This window comes from Macrosteles quadrilineatus, unplaced genomic scaffold, assembly GCF_028750875.1.
Source record: "Macrosteles quadrilineatus isolate MER2022 unplaced genomic scaffold, UCM_ALF_1.0 Scaffold_4__1_contigs__length_99947679, whole genome shotgun sequence".
Classification (NCBI taxonomy): Eukaryota; Metazoa; Arthropoda; class Insecta; order Hemiptera; family Cicadellidae; genus Macrosteles; species Macrosteles quadrilineatus.
In genome coordinates this window covers 21,940,037-21,960,135 of record NW_026542597.1, presented here as the reverse complement: position 1 = coordinate 21,960,135, position 20,099 = coordinate 21,940,037, and the positions used below count along the sequence as shown (strand labels likewise).

The 20,099-nt window shown below is 36.0% G+C and overlaps 1 protein-coding gene across 1 annotated transcript in view; it reads right to left on the bottom strand.

Annotated features, from left to right (window-relative positions):
* The window catches only part of LOC128992802 (uncharacterized), a 31,628-nt gene extending 11,855 nt beyond the window's left edge, over window positions 1–19,773 (bottom strand). The window contains exons 1-16 of the mRNA XM_054416541.1: window positions 19,752–19,773; window positions 18,724–18,849; window positions 16,321–16,553; window positions 14,730–14,917; window positions 13,907–14,057; window positions 13,263–13,398; window positions 12,336–12,455; window positions 10,045–10,220; window positions 9,151–9,379; window positions 8,375–8,520; window positions 6,177–6,361; window positions 5,651–5,748; window positions 4,785–4,999; window positions 4,041–4,249; window positions 1,688–1,791; window positions 356–444 (exon numbers count right to left, since the gene is read on the bottom strand). Coding sequence (XP_054272516.1) covers window positions 356–444; window positions 1,688–1,791; window positions 4,041–4,249; window positions 4,785–4,999; window positions 5,651–5,748; window positions 6,177–6,361; window positions 8,375–8,520; window positions 9,151–9,379; window positions 10,045–10,220; window positions 12,336–12,455; window positions 13,263–13,398; window positions 13,907–14,057; window positions 14,730–14,917; window positions 16,321–16,553; window positions 18,724–18,849; window positions 19,752–19,773 — 2,427 coding nt within the window. The remainder of the gene's footprint in view (window positions 1–355; window positions 445–1,687; window positions 1,792–4,040; window positions 4,250–4,784; window positions 5,000–5,650; window positions 5,749–6,176; window positions 6,362–8,374; window positions 8,521–9,150; window positions 9,380–10,044; window positions 10,221–12,335; window positions 12,456–13,262; window positions 13,399–13,906; window positions 14,058–14,729; window positions 14,918–16,320; window positions 16,554–18,723; window positions 18,850–19,751) is intronic.
* Window positions 19,774–20,099: the final 326 nt, after the last annotated feature.

Genomic DNA, 20,099 nt, shown 5'->3' with positions numbered 1-20,099 from the left:
GAGTGTGAGCATTCGTTTCACAGATAGTGGATACAGGCTTGGTGGAAGAGGCTCTACTGAATTGAATGGCGAATGCCTCTTGTGGAAGTTGATGGAATTGGTGGATTCTTTGGTAAATTGTACGTATCAAATCAGAAAACGTGCTAATTTTCACATATTCTTACTTATAGTGTTTTTGTGCTTAAGATGAGTGATATGATGAAAATAAGCATAAAGTCACTGATTGATCTATAGTAAGAGTGTTAAAACCAAGCATAATGCAACAATGTTGTCTTGAACACACAGGAGTGTGTCCTAAAGATGATGGATCAGTGAGGTTCTACTGTATTTACAAGTAGCAAATCAAATAACTCACTTTGGTATTGACAGTTTTCTGTACAACAGATCTATTGTTGGAGACTGCAGGTTTGGTCAGGGAGAGCGATGCCTTGTCATCAATGCCAACTAAAAGGACACACATTTTTACAGAATATTACCTTAGTGTTGCATGTATATGAATAAGCATAGGAGTAAAATTAGATTATGTGAACCTAAATTTTGCTAAATACTATAGTTTGCATGCAGTCCAAAATAATCACCAACATTATTACAAGGCAAAAATTTTGTTTGGATTCTACTATAAAATGTAGGTCCCTTAGTTGCCATTGGCTGTATGGGCTATAATTAACAGCTGTGTCTAAGGAATATGTCGGCCTTAATCACTAACAAGACTACAATATCGCACCACTCATCCTACACTCATCTCCATTCATATTTGGCTTAAAATACCTACATTTGTATGATCGCCATTTCAAAGGTATTAAAATATATGTCGTTGGATCACATTAATTGACAGTGTTACAAATGTTTTTCGGTCACAAGAGCATACAAGTAAATTGTGGAAATGATTTCTTCAAAAATGGTAAGTTTAGTCAGAATAAAAAACTGAAATATTATGGTTTTTTAAGTACGATTAAATCGAACAAAGATAAATTTTTGCAGGGATTCACTGCACAAGGGGAATTACTTACTTAATGGAGGTTTTGGACCATTTCATTATTATTATTATTAATATTTTTTTTTGCTAGAAGCTTTTTGTCATAATCTTAGCAATCTCCTCTGAAACCTTAACTGTAAATTTTGACTTTAAGGAACAAACTGAAATTGTATGCAAACAAAATGGATTTGGTGATGACTCATTTCAGAAAACATCGTAATTCAAAATCGTACATTGTAAAATTTTTATAGTATATTCTTTATCTAGTGCCATTACTAAAAAAACAATTTGTACTTAGATGCTTATAAATAAATGCATTTCAATTTAATTCCCTGCAAAAACATAAAATGTGCCAATGGAATGGAAAAACACATTCATTTTTTATCATTTCTTCAGTGTCTAAGCCATTTTTATGAAAGAATTGCAAATGCTTTTAAGGCAACTGACCCTTTTGCACCAACGCTTGAGATGCTAACTACTAGGCTGGCAATACACCAAAACCATTAGTCAGAATATAGGTGGTCTGCCTATGTAGTTTGGTTATTAATAAAAAAGATGTTCACTTTGTAAAAATGGTCTTAAAATATCTCGTTTTTCAATTTTATGTAGTACTTGATACTTTGTTGACCGTTAACTTTGTTAGTGAAGGTCAAGACTTACATTTTAACTATAATTGCTATAGACGTAGAGCAATAAAACATTTGAGCATACCCCATGAGTCACTGATGAGATATGCTTCTACAGAAGATGCTTCCTTGCAAACTTTCTTTGGAATTTTTGTCAAAAACTGCTTATTTGATGTCCAAAATGAATCTCTGAAAACATAAAAATCATAAACATCTCAATTACAATTTGTATATCAATAAAATAAAATGCAGGCAAAATACATTCTACTATGATGAACACACTATTATTTGGGCAAACATTCAAAGATATGAAATGACTAAATGGGAATACTAAAGAATGGAAAACTCGGAAACTTGTACAACAAAACCCGTCAAAACAGAAGTGTTGGCAGAGATAAGAAGTAGGAGGGTGAATTGGCTTGGCTAAGAGAAGGGGAAGAAACACAATTTGAAGAAAATTAACCAGATGGGAGGTGCCTGCACTAAGACCAAAATTGTAATGAAATTATTATAATAAGTATGTGAGAAAACTTGGAATAGACATTATGACAGTTTATATGGACAAAATAATGTAAAAGATGTATAATTTGTACTAAGTCTGATCAAAAGATGTTTAAGTCATATTATATGACTGACTTTTAGATACTAGCCCAATTTTTTCTCTAGAACATAGTTAAATGAGCCACTTTGATCATTTATGAGACATGAGAGATTTATTTACAGGAAATGTTTATTAAGCTTGACTTATTGCTTAACAAGTTGACAAATTCAACATATAGATTGAAATAAATTGACATCAACTGTTAGTAGCTCAACCCAACTATGTCCATTTTCATTCTAAAACTGCCTACAGATTTATGGAGGGGAAATGTGTAGTTGTTTTGTCAATAGTCAATGGATAAACTGTATAGGCTGAACAAGCTTTGAGTGAAAATTTAAAAACGTACGTTTTCATGTCCCTGGCCTTTTACTTCGTAGATACTGGATTTGTAGTTTATTATTATGTGTTTTAATATTTTTTGGGATGGGGGCAACATGTTACACACATTTATTTGGTTTTAAATAGGTTCTAGGTATTTTTTTCGTATTTTTAAAGTCTCAAAATTCACGACCGTGACGTGTCCCTAGGGTACATTTTCCAACTTTCACGCTGTTTTTAGACTAATTATTCATGCCGAAATATATAAAGCCATATTTTTATGTCATCAATGGTTATTAAACTTACAAAAAAGGAGCATTTTATAATTTTATTGTCATTGCAAACTGACTACCATAACAAAATAAGTCTGTCCCTCGATTTGGCGTCACGACCATTTGGGAAAAATTTTCAACTTTGAAGCCCGACAGTGGCAAGCCTGGCATCGATGGAGTCAGTTGGTTTGAGAGACTAGTTCGGGGTGTACGTCAGGATTGTAGTGCCGGTCGTTTCGAGTTGAAAGGAGGAATTACAAGATTAATAAAGGAAAGATTGTGTTTTTTTGTAATTTTGGTGTGTCCATGACCGTACGTAGTCATTCGATGAAGTAGACATGGTGTTAATTTTTGTTTATAAGATATTTCAATTGCTAGATTATTCTAGAAGTCCACTTTGTATCCTCGAACATGAGGTGCAGGGCTACCACCAGAACAGAGCCAAATAACACGTAATTTCACGACCAAAGTTTCACGACCATCGCGGGTTTTTTCACGACCAATCCAGCCTTATGGATTATAGTGTGTTTGGTCGTGACAATAACTTTAATATAATTGTGAATTGAACAGTTTAGTTCAATTGAAACACATATTTTTATTATAACTAACAGTATAATTGAAGGATTGCCTAGAAAGATTTAAATTATTCCAGACAATTCACGACCGTACCGCTTGTCCCTGACCATCACGTTTATGATTTCTATCATAACAATTTAAAAAATTAAAATATCGTCATATTTCAATGTTTTATACACAAAAGAAGCACACCTCTATACAAACATAACGATTTTTCCGGTCTCAGGTAAGTTTTTTCGTAGTTATACAAACTTAAAAAGATTTTATTGGCTTTTTTTCAATTTTTGAGTTTTTTTATTTTTTTCTGGAAAGACCAAATATACTAAAAGCTTAGTGACCTTTTTATTGTATAATGGTCATAAAAGTAAATTAGTTTATAGCAAAACATAGTTATAAAAATAATATTAACCATTTTTAATATTCATTTAAACGTCCGTTATGGTCGTGACAGGATTTTGTGTTTTTCCACTAAATATGCTCTTTAAAAAAATAACTACCAAAGATATTGCGTTGCCATGGACATTTTATGAAACTTCAAATGTTAATGAAATAAAAAAAATAATAAAAGTTTTGAAAAAAGTGGAAAAAAATTTGCAAAGTGCTTTTCCTGAAAACGTACGTTTTTAAATGTTCACTCCTTTACGCCCAGCTGAAATCAACATAACACTCACTGGAATCTCCTGATCAGCAGGATCTGGTTGTTGTTGTCCCCCACCACTAGACTGACAGAGTGTTGTTGGTTATGTCCTGGGTTGACTGCCTCCACTGCCACCTGTATCTGGGCACCCTCCTCCACAAGAGCAAGAGAGAGAGAGAACCTGGGTATACGCCACGCCGCCTCCTGTAGTGTGTTGCCAAATGGAGGGTGTCGGTTGACCAGCTGTGTGCAAAAAATTGAGTCAGGAACCAATCACTTGATCAATGGTGGAAGTTATGAGCTTGCATATTCGAATGTGCGTATTTTACTTCCTCGGAAATTATTCTACCATACAAAATAAATAGGTTATGTTACATAGAATAACTACGTGTTGGACTTCCTCTCGTTTGGAAAGTTCAAGTCCGTATTATTGTTCAAACTGAAAAAGAGGACGTTAGGATCAGAAGATAGAAAAATTATTGGATATGTTTTTAACTACACATTATGAACTACAATACTATAGTAAGGAAAAAGGAAAAATAGCAAAAAAAATCCAAACAAACAACAGTACGTAAACAGATTATCACTTGTTAGTACACAAAGCAGTGTCTGTGTATGTGTGAGTAAGTCATACGTAAATGGCCATAGCCTGGTGTAATAGGATCAAAACGAGAGAGAACTGTACTATAGTAATCAAAAACAGTTGATCACCATACATGGCAAATCATATTTTCAAATCCATTCTTATCTATGTGAACAAGTAAAGATAGCAAGTTACCATCTCAATTTCCCTTGGATTAGCATCGATGATTGACTGTATGGTTGTCTTGCCAGCCCCGACCAGCAGTGCGGCCAAGGCGGGGCCGATGCCTGGCAGCTGCCTCACCACGTACTGCGAGTCTTCCCACAGACGACACACCAGACATTTGGACAATACCAGGCTGGACACCAATGCTTGGAAGTGCGGCTGCTTCCACAGGTACAGAGACAAACCTAAACATTCTCGAGTTAGGGTAATTCTAACTGGAGCTCGTTCATATTCTGCTTGTCTATGAAACCCTTAGTAACCAAGATGTTCTCTTACCTTTTAGATATACTGCATATGATGAGTTATACTTGTATGAGTAGTTATACTGCATATGATATGCAACCATTGCAAATAAATCACTAACCTATTACAGTGTGTTGTTATTATTACAGTAGGCCCTAGTCTCCATTAATCCTTCCAAACGGGCAGCAGCAAGGTCAAATTAGGGGAAAGGTTGGATATAAGGGAAAATAATAAAACCAAAGGAAAAAAGTAGCTTTCTGTTCTTTACTGTGATCAAGACATGAGGCGTAGAAGATAAATAGTTAGGTAACAAACTGTGTGATACGTACCACTTGAAAAACAAACAGAACTGTCAATTGCATCTTTAGAGGCCACAAAAGGTGGGACTGTCTCGATGAATCCACTATAGTACACAGACACGAAGATCATACCGTATGGAAATAGGGGTATGGAAATGATTTATTTCAAGGATGGGTTATACTCAGGTTTGCATAGCCAAAGGTTGGTAAATCGAGACTATATTTAATTTCTCTAATCTTATTCCTTCGTTGACGATAGCCTGGTGAAAATGAAATGATAATATCGCAACTTGCCTTTCATAAGACGTTCGGCAATATTCACCAGTCTCGCAGCTTCCTGATTCAGAGATGGGTCATTGATGGGAACACAGCTGAGGAGTGCCTGAATCAAGCTGCAAATAAACATGTTGTGCTAAAAAACACATTGCTTTAGCAAATAAACACATATTCCCTTGGTCAAAGTAATGTGGGCAATTCTTTCAGATTACTGTGATCAGTATGACATCAGACAATTTCCAGTCAACAAGTAAATTCCACATAGCAGAACCTTTTAAAGTTATTCTTTACCAGTATTGGTATACATGTGTTTTATATTATAATGATGATAGTCAAAATACTAAAACCACAAAAATGCATAAAACATATGATTATTTTCATGTTATTTGGAATTTTCTGAATCGTGTAACAGATTTGTGGAGATTTTGTTCTTTAGAATGTAAAATCAAACCAATTAATTTAACAAAATATTTAAAATTGCATCACTTTTTGAGAAAATAATCGGTTTTTACAGTGAAAAATCAATAAACCTTTGGTGACTAACCTGTTGACCTTCATTTCCTTGGTTTTAACTCGACCGTCAATAGGAAAGCGAACAACAGGACCGTGTTTGTTGCAACTGAGACTGTTTAGTGTCACCTTCTCATCCACTCTCAGTCTGACATCAGCAAACTCATGACACTGACACAGCACCTCCAGCATCTGAGGAAGATCCTCTGTGCCCTTCACCTGACACAACAAACACTCATTTATGTCAATGGAAATGAACAACAGGACCGTGTTTGTTGCAACTGAGACTGTTTAGTGTCACCTTCTCATCCACTCTCAGTCTGACATCAGCAAACTCATGACACTGACACAGTACCTCCAGCATCTGAGGAAGATCCTCTGTGCCCTTCACCTGACACAACAAACACTCATTTATGTCAATGGAAATGAACAACAGGACCGTGTTTGTTGCAACTGAGACTGTTTAGTGTCACCTTCTCATCCACTCTCAGTCTGACATCAGAAAACTCATGACACTGACACAGCACCTCCAGCATCTGAGGAAGATCCTCTGTGCCCTTCACCTGACACAACAAACACTCATTTATGTCAATGGAAATGAACAACAGGACCGTGTTTGTTGCAACTGAGACTGTTTAGTGTCACCTTCTCATCCACTCTCAGTCTGACATCAGCAAACTCATGACACTGACACAGTACCTCCAGCATCTGAGGAAGATCCTCTGTGCCCTTCACCTGACACAACAAACACTCATTTATGTCAATGGAAATGAACAACAGGACCGTGTTTGTTGCAACTGAGACTGTTTAGTGTCACCTTCTCATCTACTCTCAGTCTGACATCAGAAAACTCATGACACTGACACAGCACCTCCAGCATCTGAGGAAGATCCTCTGTGCCCTTCACCTGACACAACAAACACTCATTTATGTCAATGGAAATGAACAACAGGACCGTGTTTGTTGCAACTGAGACTGTTTAGTGTCACCTTCTCATCCACTCTCAGTCTGACATCAGCAAACTCATGACACTGACACAGCACCTCCAGCATCTGAGGAAGATCCTCTGTGCCCTTCACCTGACACAACAAACACTCATTTATGTCAATGGAAATGAACAACAGGACCGTGTTTGTTGCAACTGAGACTGTTTGGTGTCACCTTCTTATCCACTCTCAGTCTGACATCAGCAAACTCATGACACTGACACAGCACCTCCAGCATCTGAGGAAGATCCTCTGTGCCCTTCACCTGACACAACAAACACTCATTTATGTCAATGGAAATGAACAACAGGACCGTGTTTGTTGCAACTGAGACTGTTTAGTGTCACCTTCTTATCCACTCTCAGTCTGACATCAGCAAACTCATGACACTGACACAGCACCTCCAGCATCTGAGGAAGATCCTCTGTGCCCTTCACCTGACACAACAAACACTCATTTATGTCAATGGAAATTAACAACAGGACCGTGTTTGTTGCAACTGAGACTGTTTGTGTCAACTTCTCATCCACTCTCAGTCTGACATCAGCAAACTCATGACACTGACACAGCACCTCCAGTATCTGAGGAAGATCCTCTGTGCCCTTCACCTGACACAACAAACACTCATTTATGTCAATGGAAATGAACAACAGGACCGTGTTTGTTGCAACTGAGACTGTTTAGTGTCACCTTCTCATCCACTCTCAGTCTGACATCAGCAAACTCATGACACTGACACAGCATCTCCAGCATCTGAGGAAGATCCTCTGTACCCTTCACCTGACACAACAAACACTCATTTATTTCTGAAGCATTATTGTCTCCAAACTCTGAATCTCAAATCTTACTGTCTAGGATTGTGCATTATATTTACTCTAGGAAAACCGATATTGTTTAGACCGATTGTTTGGATATTGTTTGCCTCTCTAGATTGTTTTATCTCCCCTGAATATTTACAGATTCAGAACATTTTCCAGATGCTTATTCTCAGGTTATACCTTAGAAATTATTAAAACTTGGAATACTTCATTTAAGTAGGCCACTGACAGAAAGAACACTTAATTTTTTACATCTCATGAAAATAGTTTTGACGAAAAGCTATCATCGTTAATTTTACAAGTTAGATTTTAAATCAAAAAATATACAAAAAGCTACCAGGGTGTTTTTACCATGAGGAGTAAAATCCTTACTAATAAAAAAAATTACACTTTGTTTTAAAGCTAGAACCCGACAAATGTTTTCTTACCTGAGAAAATATTTTCATGGTGTGAAACCCAATGTAATAACGAGCCATGAGAGATCCCTTCTCAGTAGCCTGAATGTCGTAACCGTTGGTATCAATGGTCACAAGTCCAAAACGTACCAAACTATTCAGTGCCCTCATGCAGATCCCTATGGAGAATAAAATGTTAGTGTATACAGAACAAACGTTTATGATGGTACCTACATAAAGAAAACTGGCGATTATTCCTGTTCTAAAAAAACCTTAAACTGGTCCACTATTGATTTAGTCCCTTGGTTAATCAACTTAAGCCCACTGAGGAAGACACATGTGTTTATAAATAGATGGCACTCAAAGTGATTGCATCCCTACTACCTAGTTTTTTTTCTGACAGATAGTAACCAAGTACTTTGAGAACATTCAAACTGATAAATTATTTTGGTCGGTGACCAACCTTTTCTTTTTTTATCCTGTAAAGTGTCATCTCTAGTTTTGTGGCAGCCAACACCTCCAAGTGTAAAGTTTACATTACAACTTTGTATCACATGCATAATTTATCAACTTAAGGATATTTTTTGACCCCAAATAATTTTTAAGTGACAAAAACTACACAGTTTGAATGTATGATAAAGTTCATAATTTATCACTAATATTATATTGTGTTATAAATTGTTTCTCACATCTGCAGAACAAACATTTCCTCCAAACGGGATTTGCAGAATGAAGTAAACTACTTACTTAATGTGTTCAGTAACATAAATAATCCAGAATTTACTCACTAAAAGTATAACACTACTAACCAACGAGTCTAGACTCGTAGACATCCTTGGACAGGTCCTTAGGCAAGCCGTAATGACAAGGGTTGCGCAGTGCTCGGATGTACAGGAAGGTGGACCTAATCCAGTTAGTAGCCATGGCTACGTCCTGTATGGTGTTCAGGATGATCTCTGCGTTGAGATGATCCTCTAGGAAGCGATGTAGACAGCTCTCCACCAGCTCCTTACCATCCACTAGCTTCTCGTACTTGTCCTGCAGATCAAACCTTTGTTTTACAGCTTGTAGTATTTAGGTTTTAGGGTCTCGGCTACATTCAACAAATGAATATTATCTAGACAAGAGACTAGATTGGACATAGCACAGGCGACTTTTGAGATTTTCCTCTTAAAACAGCTAGCATAGCTACTCCTACTGCTTACCCATAAGGGTTGTTGGCAGGCTAATGGGAGAAAGTATGTGTCAGATTGTTGAAACTGTTTCTCTTGGTATAATACCATAGGACACTTAATAGTTTATAAATATATCCAAAAGTCGATGGTTCTAGGTATTGTCCCATCTTAGAAATGCTGTGAGTTGTTTCATATAGGCTAGTAAACATTATGTTTAGTCAGAGGTTTTGAAAGTGTTATGTTTTGTTAGCACTGAGACGGCCAGCTCACTTTTATTATGAAGGAGACTTGCTCTCTTAAAAAGAACACCAAACTGAATTGTAATATTTTAAGAAGCTCCTAATAAATCTCTGTTTCGAAATGTAAATTGTGATTTATTTAAGTCCCACTTGCAAGTACATTAAATACAAGTACACAACAGAATAACAACAAGCTTGAAATTACATACAAATTCCGTTTACTTTCCAAAAAATCACACTGTATGACTATCAGTGCCATTATCAGGCTACATCTATTGATGTGACAAACCTTGGTTGCATTCTTGGTCATTATGACGACAGTAGCACTTGTCTCAAACTGTGGTCGGCCGGCTCGTCCCATCATCTGCAGTATTTGTCCCTCTGCGTATTCTTGCATCACTCCTCCCATATAGTGCTGTGTGCCCTTGATGATGACTAGATGGGCTGGCAGGTTGACACCCATAGCTGTAGCACAGGAAACACCTCATATAATTAGTTGACACTATGTTTTTTCAAACTGCAAAAAAAACTCTAACTTCATTTGGACATTTATCACATTTTAATTTACTTCAAAATTATTGGATTACAGTATGTATACAGTAAGTTGGCGCGCGCCCCTATCAGCTACACGGGCTGGTTCTTATCTCCCCTCGGGGCTCGAAGCAGTTTCCTTGATGAGTCACCAACTAGCACCTCCAATAAAATTGCTAATTTTTGTATTCCTTGTAATACTTTTATATAAATGTGATATTCATAAAATACTAACAAAAACTAAGAAGATTGATACAAAATACGATGTGTTTTGAATAAAAATTAACAAAGTGGCCGAAAGTTATATCTTTTCAGCCGTAGTATGATGATGCTTTGATACAATATTGTATACTTCTTATAACATCCTAATCTTAAGACGATATTTAATTTTATAAGTAATTAGAAAAAGGGTAGAATGATATGAAAATATGTTGTTGCATCCTATTTAATCAGCCAAAATAGCATGAATTGTACTGGGACTTTATGTATTAATTACACATGTTATTTATTTTTATTATTATTTTAGCGCCTAATAATGGACCTTTGTTGTCACATTCCCGCTCGAAGTAATCTATCACCGACGCAATGATAGTTCTGGCTTGGGAGTTTTAAGTATACCCACGTTTTCCACTTTAAAGCGGCATAATTGTTCACATAAAAAAAAACACACAAAATGAATCAAACCACTTGAAAACAATTTTTAACTTCTTACTCCGTTAAGAACGTACACTTGATTTAAATCTGTCCTACCCTGGACAACCATTACGACGGCTTGGTTGGTTTGCTTAATCACCCACCCTTTCATGGTTAACATTAGCGAATATTACACTACGATTAGACATCCTCAAGTTCAATACCTGACCAAGGTCGCTGCTCTTATTTCCTGCAATCTGCAAACTGCATGGTTAAATAGGAGAGGGGAAAATTAAACGTTAATGTGATAAAGAAAAATGTAAAATAGTCTGTGTGGAAATTCAGTAAAATGTCGTAAATATTATTTAAAAAACTAAATTTGGTTTATGGAGTTGCCTATTTAATGATACTTTAATGATTACATAGTGTAACATAGTTTTCCAACGCTATTTAAAGGCCTGTTCACACCGGCGTAGCCCGACGTCAGCAGACGTATTCGGTGTATTAATACGTCGCCCGTGCACTGTTCACACCGCAGCTACGTCTGACGGCTACGTAGCCGGTGAGCCGGCTGTTGTTTGTTTATTTTTTTATATTATTTTATATTTGGTAATTTTATTGTTTATTTTTATTAGCGTTTTATGGATTTCAGTTAAGATTGTCACGGTTCAATTGCAGCTTTTATAGTACCCTGAAAAGTCTGTTGATTAATGAGTTAATGTTGACAAAAATGTTTCATTCTAATTTTAGGCCGTATATAGTAGACTATAAAACTTGTGCTATATTATAATATAAAATAAATATTATCAGAAAACATGCAATAATTTTGCTCATCCATGGATTACATGATAAAATATTCTATTGTGTAAGTAAGACGTAGGCCTATGTCTAAAAATAATTCATTAATGTTTCATAAATATCAGCCCACAATATGAACCATAATAGACCATATTAAGAGAGACGACTTTTTTGATAAGGAGATTTACAAGCAAAATATTAGTGAACATTAGGTACTCGTATGATGAAGTATTATTATATTGATCATATAAAGTTTTCTTAAGGTTGTTATGTTATAGTGATTTAATGATTTTTTTAAGTGATTCTTAATTTTGGTGTTATAATCCAACATTTACCGCTTAATAAATTAATTATAAGGTGGAGGGAGGGTGGCGGTGACAGCCGTAGCTTCCGTAGCTCACGTATTAATACGCCGGTGTGAACACTCTCTATGAATTACATTAGGAGCTACGTCAGCTACGTATTCCGAAAAAGTATTAATACGTCTGGCTACGCCGGTGTGAACAGTCCTTAAGAGGTTTTAAAATGATTAAGGCTTAAATTAGTAAGGTTCTACTTAGTATATAAATATACTTAGTGGTATACATATGTTCTACAAATAAGTCAAAATGGACTTACCTAAAGTGCTGGTGGCAATCAGAATTGGCATGTATCCGCATCGAAACAGATCAGCGACCAAAGTCCTATCTTCAGTAGTCAGACCAGCATGATGACAGCCGACCCCAAGCAGAAGGTATTCTGTGGTATTAGAGTTGAAAGTCAGATCCGACAGATACACGATGCCTAGGACTGATTAAGTCATTACCAGTACCAGAGTCAAGTGCAATCAACTGTCTTATTCCTGTTCAACAAAATTTGCGTACGATTTCCAATCTCCAGGTCGGCTAGCTACTGTGTTTAAGTATGAGAATAGTATGAGAAAAGGTTGAAGACCCCTGCTAGAGTAGTAGTTCTAAGCCTGTATGCTAGGTTGCAGCACATCTCAGGTTCAGTTTTAACCTATATTATCAAGTTTTTTACAAATAGATGTAAGTAAATAAAGCTGTTGTTATGTTACCGTACTCATTATGGCTGACATATTAAATCATGTTGTTGGGTTGTGAAATCTATATATAAAGCCAAAAGTACCCATGAACTTTTGAGAAAACTACAAGTCACATCCCCATAAACCATATAGGCCTACTTAAAATGTTCGTCGTGACGAGAAACCTTGCGCAAAACTATCCATTGTTTCTTAAATTGCCCTATAAGGTCGTAATTGCTTTCCAAATGGAACTTTCCATATGACTAATGTTAAAAATACCTCAGCTGTATTAATTTGTATGTTATTCTTTCAATTTATTACCTTATTAAAATCAGGTGAGATTATTTGTTTGTATTACTGTATTCTGTTTTGTTTATTTCAGCTTAACCTAACCAACAATAGTTTTATTAATACTTATGAAGTCAAACGGGGTGAAGCCCGTGGGTAACAACTAGTTGATTATAATACCAATCTCAGAGTTTATGCTGCAATTATTTTAATTTTTATCAAAAAAATCTTACCGGCTATCTGGCTGTCGGACAATTGAGCGGATATTTCCTCTAATTTCTGTCTTTGAACAGGTGATAAAATAATTGAGATTTCTTTCACCAGAACTTTTGCTGACTGAAGAACACCCTTGCGAGTGGAACAGAATATCTGTGAAATATGTATGTAAGAAGTTTGCTTGAAAAAATGGATGAAGATACAACATGTTTTTAATCAATGGGCGATCTTGTGCAATACAAACAATGCATTGAAGTGTTTCTTTTCATTTTAGTTACTTAGAGAATTATTAAGTTTAATTAAATATAATGTAAAAAATATAAAGAATTATTAATGGTAAATTTTCAGGGAAGAAAATGTCTGTTATTTATACTTTTTTCAAGGGCATTCTACCCCAGCTTACCCAAACCCAAAACCTGTCACTCGCTATGTTGAGCACAATCTGTCATTGTTTTGGGAACATTCAATATAGCCTATACAGTAAATATAAATAGCCTACTTATTCGGTTTTTTTTTTTTTGTATTCGTTGAACTCCAGAACCGAATAGTACATAATTATTTATGAATCATGTGGATAAAAACTACTAAATATAAACTAATAAACTACCTAACACAAACTATACATTAGTTATAAACACTACAGTATAAATCATGTACGTACCAAAGTTGGCTTGCTGTTCGAGTGTTCAAATATGATTTGCTTTAATTTGTAGCTCAATTTTAGATCAAACACGAAAGGATTCTGGTTTGGATGTGAAGGATAACCTTTGACGATCTTCCTGAGAGTGACTGGTCTCATTTCCTCACCTATCCTGGAAATAGGTCGTCATCTTAAGTTCAGAAGCATTTAAAAGTTAGTGTTGCCGTTAGTGTTGGATTTAGAGCACTTGTGTCCCCTGAACCTCAGGTGGAACTTCCCTGCGATCGCAGGCAAATTGTGAACCTCTCCTGCAATTACAAGGCCATTGTCATCATCACCCGCAATTGTGGCAGACTATTAATTTCAGAAAATAAAAATTCAATTTTTGTAAAAAAAATTCTTTGTACAAAACGCTGCGGCATAGTGGAAAATAATCCACTGGGCGACATGACTTTGTCAAGTAATATACAAGGTGTTTGTTTCCAAAAATATAAACAGGTTACATCATGTTCTTAAAAATACATTATTAAAAATATTCCTGACACAATTATAATGTTGGGCCACCTAAACCTAAAATACCTAGTCTGTGCCCATAAACCTCTTAAAGGTTCAAACAGCAATTTGACTCCTACATTACAAACTGTCCCTGCCTCGCCATACATCTTATTAACAAACTGGAAGGACCGATGCTTCTAGGTATCAAATGAGGCGACTCTCAAACCGATTATGATTTTCATAACCAGTGTTAACCCAAAACAGACAAAACTGCCGAGCCAATTGAACCGCATCAACCACAACAACGACAACTAAATGTCAGTCCACCATTATCGTCTGAAACACTTACTTTTCGTAAACCGCAGGTTTTTGTGGGTTGCCCAGCCAGAGAGCTATGTCCTCAATGTTAGGTATGGTGGCAGACACTGCAATGAACCTCACTTGGAAAGATCTGTCCACCGTCTCCTGAATAGTCTTCATTCTGCTGACTACAACCTCCAACACTGCTCCTCTCTTCTCCTCATTTAGTAAATGGACCTGAAATCATTATTGTATTTCTTATGCTAATTTAGTTTTTAAGACCCAATAATTTTGCTTAGCTGAATGGATGCCTAGTTAGTTTTGGAGTTGGACTAACTTACTAGTAAATCTTTCACACAGCTCAAACAAATGTTTATCCAGGATAAGTACCGGTGTTCGAACACCATTGGCACTTCAGGTACTTGTAAGAAATACAGCTAATGGCAAAATACAGTAATTTAGTGTGAACAATAATGTATATCAACTGGGCTCCCGATGATGACACACAAGAGGTGAAATGTACATCGAGCTTCATCATCACCAACTTCAACAACCTGGCAGCCACAAGGTAAACTTATAATTGTTATTAAAACTGGGAATACTAAAAAAATTACGTTACTTTCAGAGAAAGGAGTTCTCCTCGCCTAAAAATTGAATAATTTTTTGTTTTCCATATAAGTGAACCAATCAAGAGTGGGCTTCAAACAACTGAATCACAGCATTAGTAGACTATAGCTTGCCATTCGGGATTGTTGTGGTTTGAACGCCAGCATCAAAGACAGAAGTCCCAGCGTTCTAACTACCAGACAAGCTGAACCTCTATAAGTTCAAGCACTATACGGATTCCCATGTAGGGAACAAGTTATTACCGTAGTTCTCATGGTAAGACCTGGACCCGGGACCAATTTACTTTTTTGTTTTGACGTCACCAAAATGACTAGAAAGGCTAAAAATTTATCGGTAAAAATTCAAATACATATGTCCGTTTAGTACGATAACTCAAGTGAAAATCATCCGACTTTGATGAAATTTAGTACAAACGCTGACGGGAATGGAATTTAGAGGGTTTTATAAACTAAAAATTGATTTTCTCCTAAAAATAAAAAATAAATTTAATAGTTTTTGCACAACCATTTTGTAGAGCTTAAAAAACAAATAATTTAATATATTGAAGCGTTGTTATGTGTTTATTGGTTGAGGAGAAAATTTCATATAGGCCCTAACTGTAAATTAAGTTTCTCGTATGTTATTATTATGGAAAATAAGTAAACTGTTGTAGTTTGCTTGTTCATGAACATATTTTGATCAAATTTGAAAATTTTGTTTAATAGGCTACTGTATTGTAATTTATTAACATTTTCCTAAAAAATACCTAATTTCCTCCCCTGTAGCAGCATACCTAATTATTTAATTCACACTAATTTTATGTAAAAAGAAAAATCCAAAATTTTTAAGAAAATATTTTTGTAAAAATCCAATCAGGCAAATTGAAATTTGCTTAGTCTGCAGATTTGCAGCAGGGGAATTATCCTTTAGTGGAGGAAAATAGACTGGTAAAATTTAATAAATCTCTTAAAATATTAAATGTATTCATTAAATGCAATTTTTTTCCAAACTGTCAATATTGCCTACAAAATTACCTCATCAATGAGAAACAGTTTGATCTGCTGCACTATCACAGAGTGGTCCTTCCATCTTCTGGTCAGTGAGTCCCACTTCTCTGGTGTGGTCAAAATCAGCTGATATTGTTTTATGTCGTTGAAGTCAAGGTTGTCAAAGTCACCTGTTACTTCTAAACAGTTGATCCCCAGCCTACTGAACTTGTCCACCCAGTCTTGGTACTTCTCTGAGCACAGAGCTTTGACAGGAGCCACTGAAATTAAAATCTATCAACCAAACCTGTTATCACTAACATCATGGAATATCATCTAGGCTGTTAAAGATACCTATGTTATTATAAGTGGTGTAGTGGAGCGGGGACACCGTTCCCACGCTCATTCTGCTCTATCCAATCTATATAATTAATACGCTACACGAAAGTTTGTCGGTTGAACTCCTCCGCCATTTCCTAACCGATTTTATTTATTTTATTTTATTTATTTATTTTATTTATTTTTTAAATTAGCTTCACACCCCAATGTTTTGCGATGGATGAACCAAGCCGAGCCAGTCTGGTTGGGCGGTTTTAAGCTTCCCTCATTGTTTCTCGGCTTCCTTGGAATCCAAACCGTGTCAAGATATCTAAGGACCCAGAAACGAAGATGAAGGGAGGCGTTTCGACCAAAAAACTCACCTTTCACACAACTTGTCACACCTCCCACTCCATTCACCTACCTCAAAAAAAAAAAAAAAAAAAAAAAAAAATCTTTTGCGCGAGGGGGGGTGGTTGTGACGCAAGCGCCACAGCTTCATGGCGTAAGGCGCTAGCATGCCGTTCAACCGCTCTTTTTCTTGGACCAATTTTTTCTAAGCTCAGCCGGCTCGTCTCTTCTCTCGCCCCTGTCTGCCCGCTGCCGTGATTTGACGAACTTCGAGTCTTCAAACTTCGTACAGAATGAACAATAATCAAGCTAAGTTAACTTATTAGTTTTAAGTAAAATATTAAAATATGTTAGGCTAGAAGTAAATCTCAGGGGGGGAAGCCACTGGCTTCGCAGGTACGCTGGAAAATGTAGTAAATAACTATCAAGTTTGATTCCGCCTAACGGAATCAAACAATCCTTTTCATGTTTCGAAGCCACATGTTCCAAGAGATTAAATTGCCGGTTAGAGGGGTTGCTTAGTTCATCTACCAGTTACAATTCAACCAATTCTTGCTTCAATCAGGTTTTTCTTATATATATTTATATATTAGTTTGGAAGGTGTCAACCAAAATTAGGGTATTTAAGTGTGTTAGTTAAATAAGTGTAATCAAAGCTGGCTTGGGCTGTCTTCCTGGTCTGGGTAAAAGGTCCAATTCTCTGGGCCCCCATCACACCTTTCCAGAAATCCAAGGTAATACTGACAACCAGAATAGTTTAAAACCATATCACAAGAGTACCACCACCACACCATTGACGTCTCATTGGAAAGAGCGTGTCGCGTAGATTTGCAAACTGACCTTACATTTTTGAAAAAGTCCCTTGGGCTCTGCCCCAGTGGCTTTGAAAGTTCCCATGTTATCCTTATGAAGAACATAATTGTTTACATTTTGATCAGCTGTATAATTTTATTGCTGTTATTTACTTTTCAATTCAATGAAACACATTGAGTACATTTATTTACTATTTGAGTTTGTGTAAACATAACCCCCAAGACGGATCGTGTTAGTATGGCTGTATCTTAAATTTGTGTATTTATCGTTGTTTTGTGTCGCTATGATGGATTGTGTTAGCATGATTGTAACTTAAGTTTGTGCATTTATCGTTGTTTTGTGTAGCTATAATTTGTTTATTATTTGTTGTTTATTCCTTATAAATGTCTCCGACGCAACGACAACGAAACATAGACAGGAGGTGCAATCGTGATAACGACCGCAGCTACAGAGTAGTGGCGCGTAATAGGCTTAACTCATCACAGTCTGAACCTGAACCTGGACAACTTCAACTATTTGCTTACAAATGCGCCATAACACAACCCCAAAACGACTTTTCGTTCTCAATTGGCCCTCTATCAATGACCTGTGTTGCCTGTACAGCGAGGCATTTTGAGAAGGAGAGAACCGTCCGGAATGCTTTAGGTTTATCAATAACGAAGATAAACAGGGTCTGAGTTACACAACGGTAATATTTGAGTTGACTCTTTTAAACTCATTGTAAATATGACTGTTATTCAATCTGAAATAACTCCTGTAATACTTTGTAATTGCTCGAATTCGAGCAACATGTACACTAGTATACTATTAATCCTATACACTATTCCTATACACTATCCATGTCTTGGAAGATCTTGGTTGAGAATTAGATACAATTGAGTTGAGATACCAGTACATATTATCAAAGAATATACACAACTTTAACCAACTTTGAGCAAAATGAATAAAACATTTAAACGTATTACTTACTGTAGACAATTTTAAAATCTTGAAAATTCTCCATCTGATCTATTTTCTGCAATAGTCTAACGATTGCGAGTTCAAATAGAACAGTCTTCCCAGACCCAGTAGGGGCAGCTACAACGAGCTGTTCATCTGTAAATATGGCGCAACAGAGTATTATTTAGTTTCAATTTGGAGATTTTTTACTTTTTCCATCAGGAATGGTAACTTCAATAATCTCTTATAAATATCCTAAACGGATGTAATTAGGTATAGGGTGACTTAATTTAAAATAAAATCAGCTTTTAAAGAAAATAAATAAATAGACTAGGAGTTCTGTATTGAAATGGACTGCTAAAAAATGAAACTATGAGTCAGCATATAAAATTTCTAATTAAACTGAGGAGAGCAATGCCGTCTGTCTCATACACACTCCCCCCCCCCTAAACCAGCATGCTTAACAAGCAGTAAAAAAAAAACATTATCTACGTGTACGTTAGTTATGGCAAGACAGTTTCTTAATCCATATAATATTTTAATTCAGACTAGGTATAACTAATCTTCCAGGCGCTTGCGATGTTTAGCTCTGCATGTTAGGATTTTGACTAAAAAAACTACTTAATTGATGTCGCCAGTTGTGTCCACGCACAATCCTGGATTTCCCCAAAACAATGTTTACACCTACCGTTTCCCTAGGTTCAATATGCGATGTGAGTTAATAAATGCGGTTAAGTTTTGGAGGTTTTCTCTATGTGCGCTCTTTCTAGGTTTTTGTTTTATTTCTTCCAAATTTATTACATATCGCAGAGAATTTTTTTAAAGAATCTACAAAACACCTGAAATACAATTAAGCCCACCTATCCTGTTACATGATTATTTTACTATCAAATAATTTTTTTCCATAAATTCATAACTGCTTCATTGCGGATAAAATCTCCACATGCCCCCCTCTCTTGCAATAATGACCTTATATACCCTACCACTAAACTTAAACGCATGCAAATTTTGAAGGTTAAGCGCCCGCTCCAGGGTTAATAGAATAATTTTTTCCTTACCTGTTTGTAAAATTACATCCATTAATTTGGATTGAATAGCATTGAAACATGGATGTGCAGCAAAAATGTGTTGATATCGAGGATCTGAGTTTTTTTGTTAAAGAGTTTGAAAGTTAATTTATAAAATATTTCAATTTACAACTCTTACGTGTATTTAAAACTCAACATTCACAAGTTAATTGCTTAGCCCTAGGTCCTAGGGCCCTAAGTTAGCCTACTTACCTCATTGAATAAACCATTTCAAATTCATTGGGGAATAAAGAGAGGGCTACACTTACAAAACAGTTTATTCACATTTTTTGTAGCTACCTATCCCAGGTTCAAGAACTTGATTGAAAATTTCTTGAT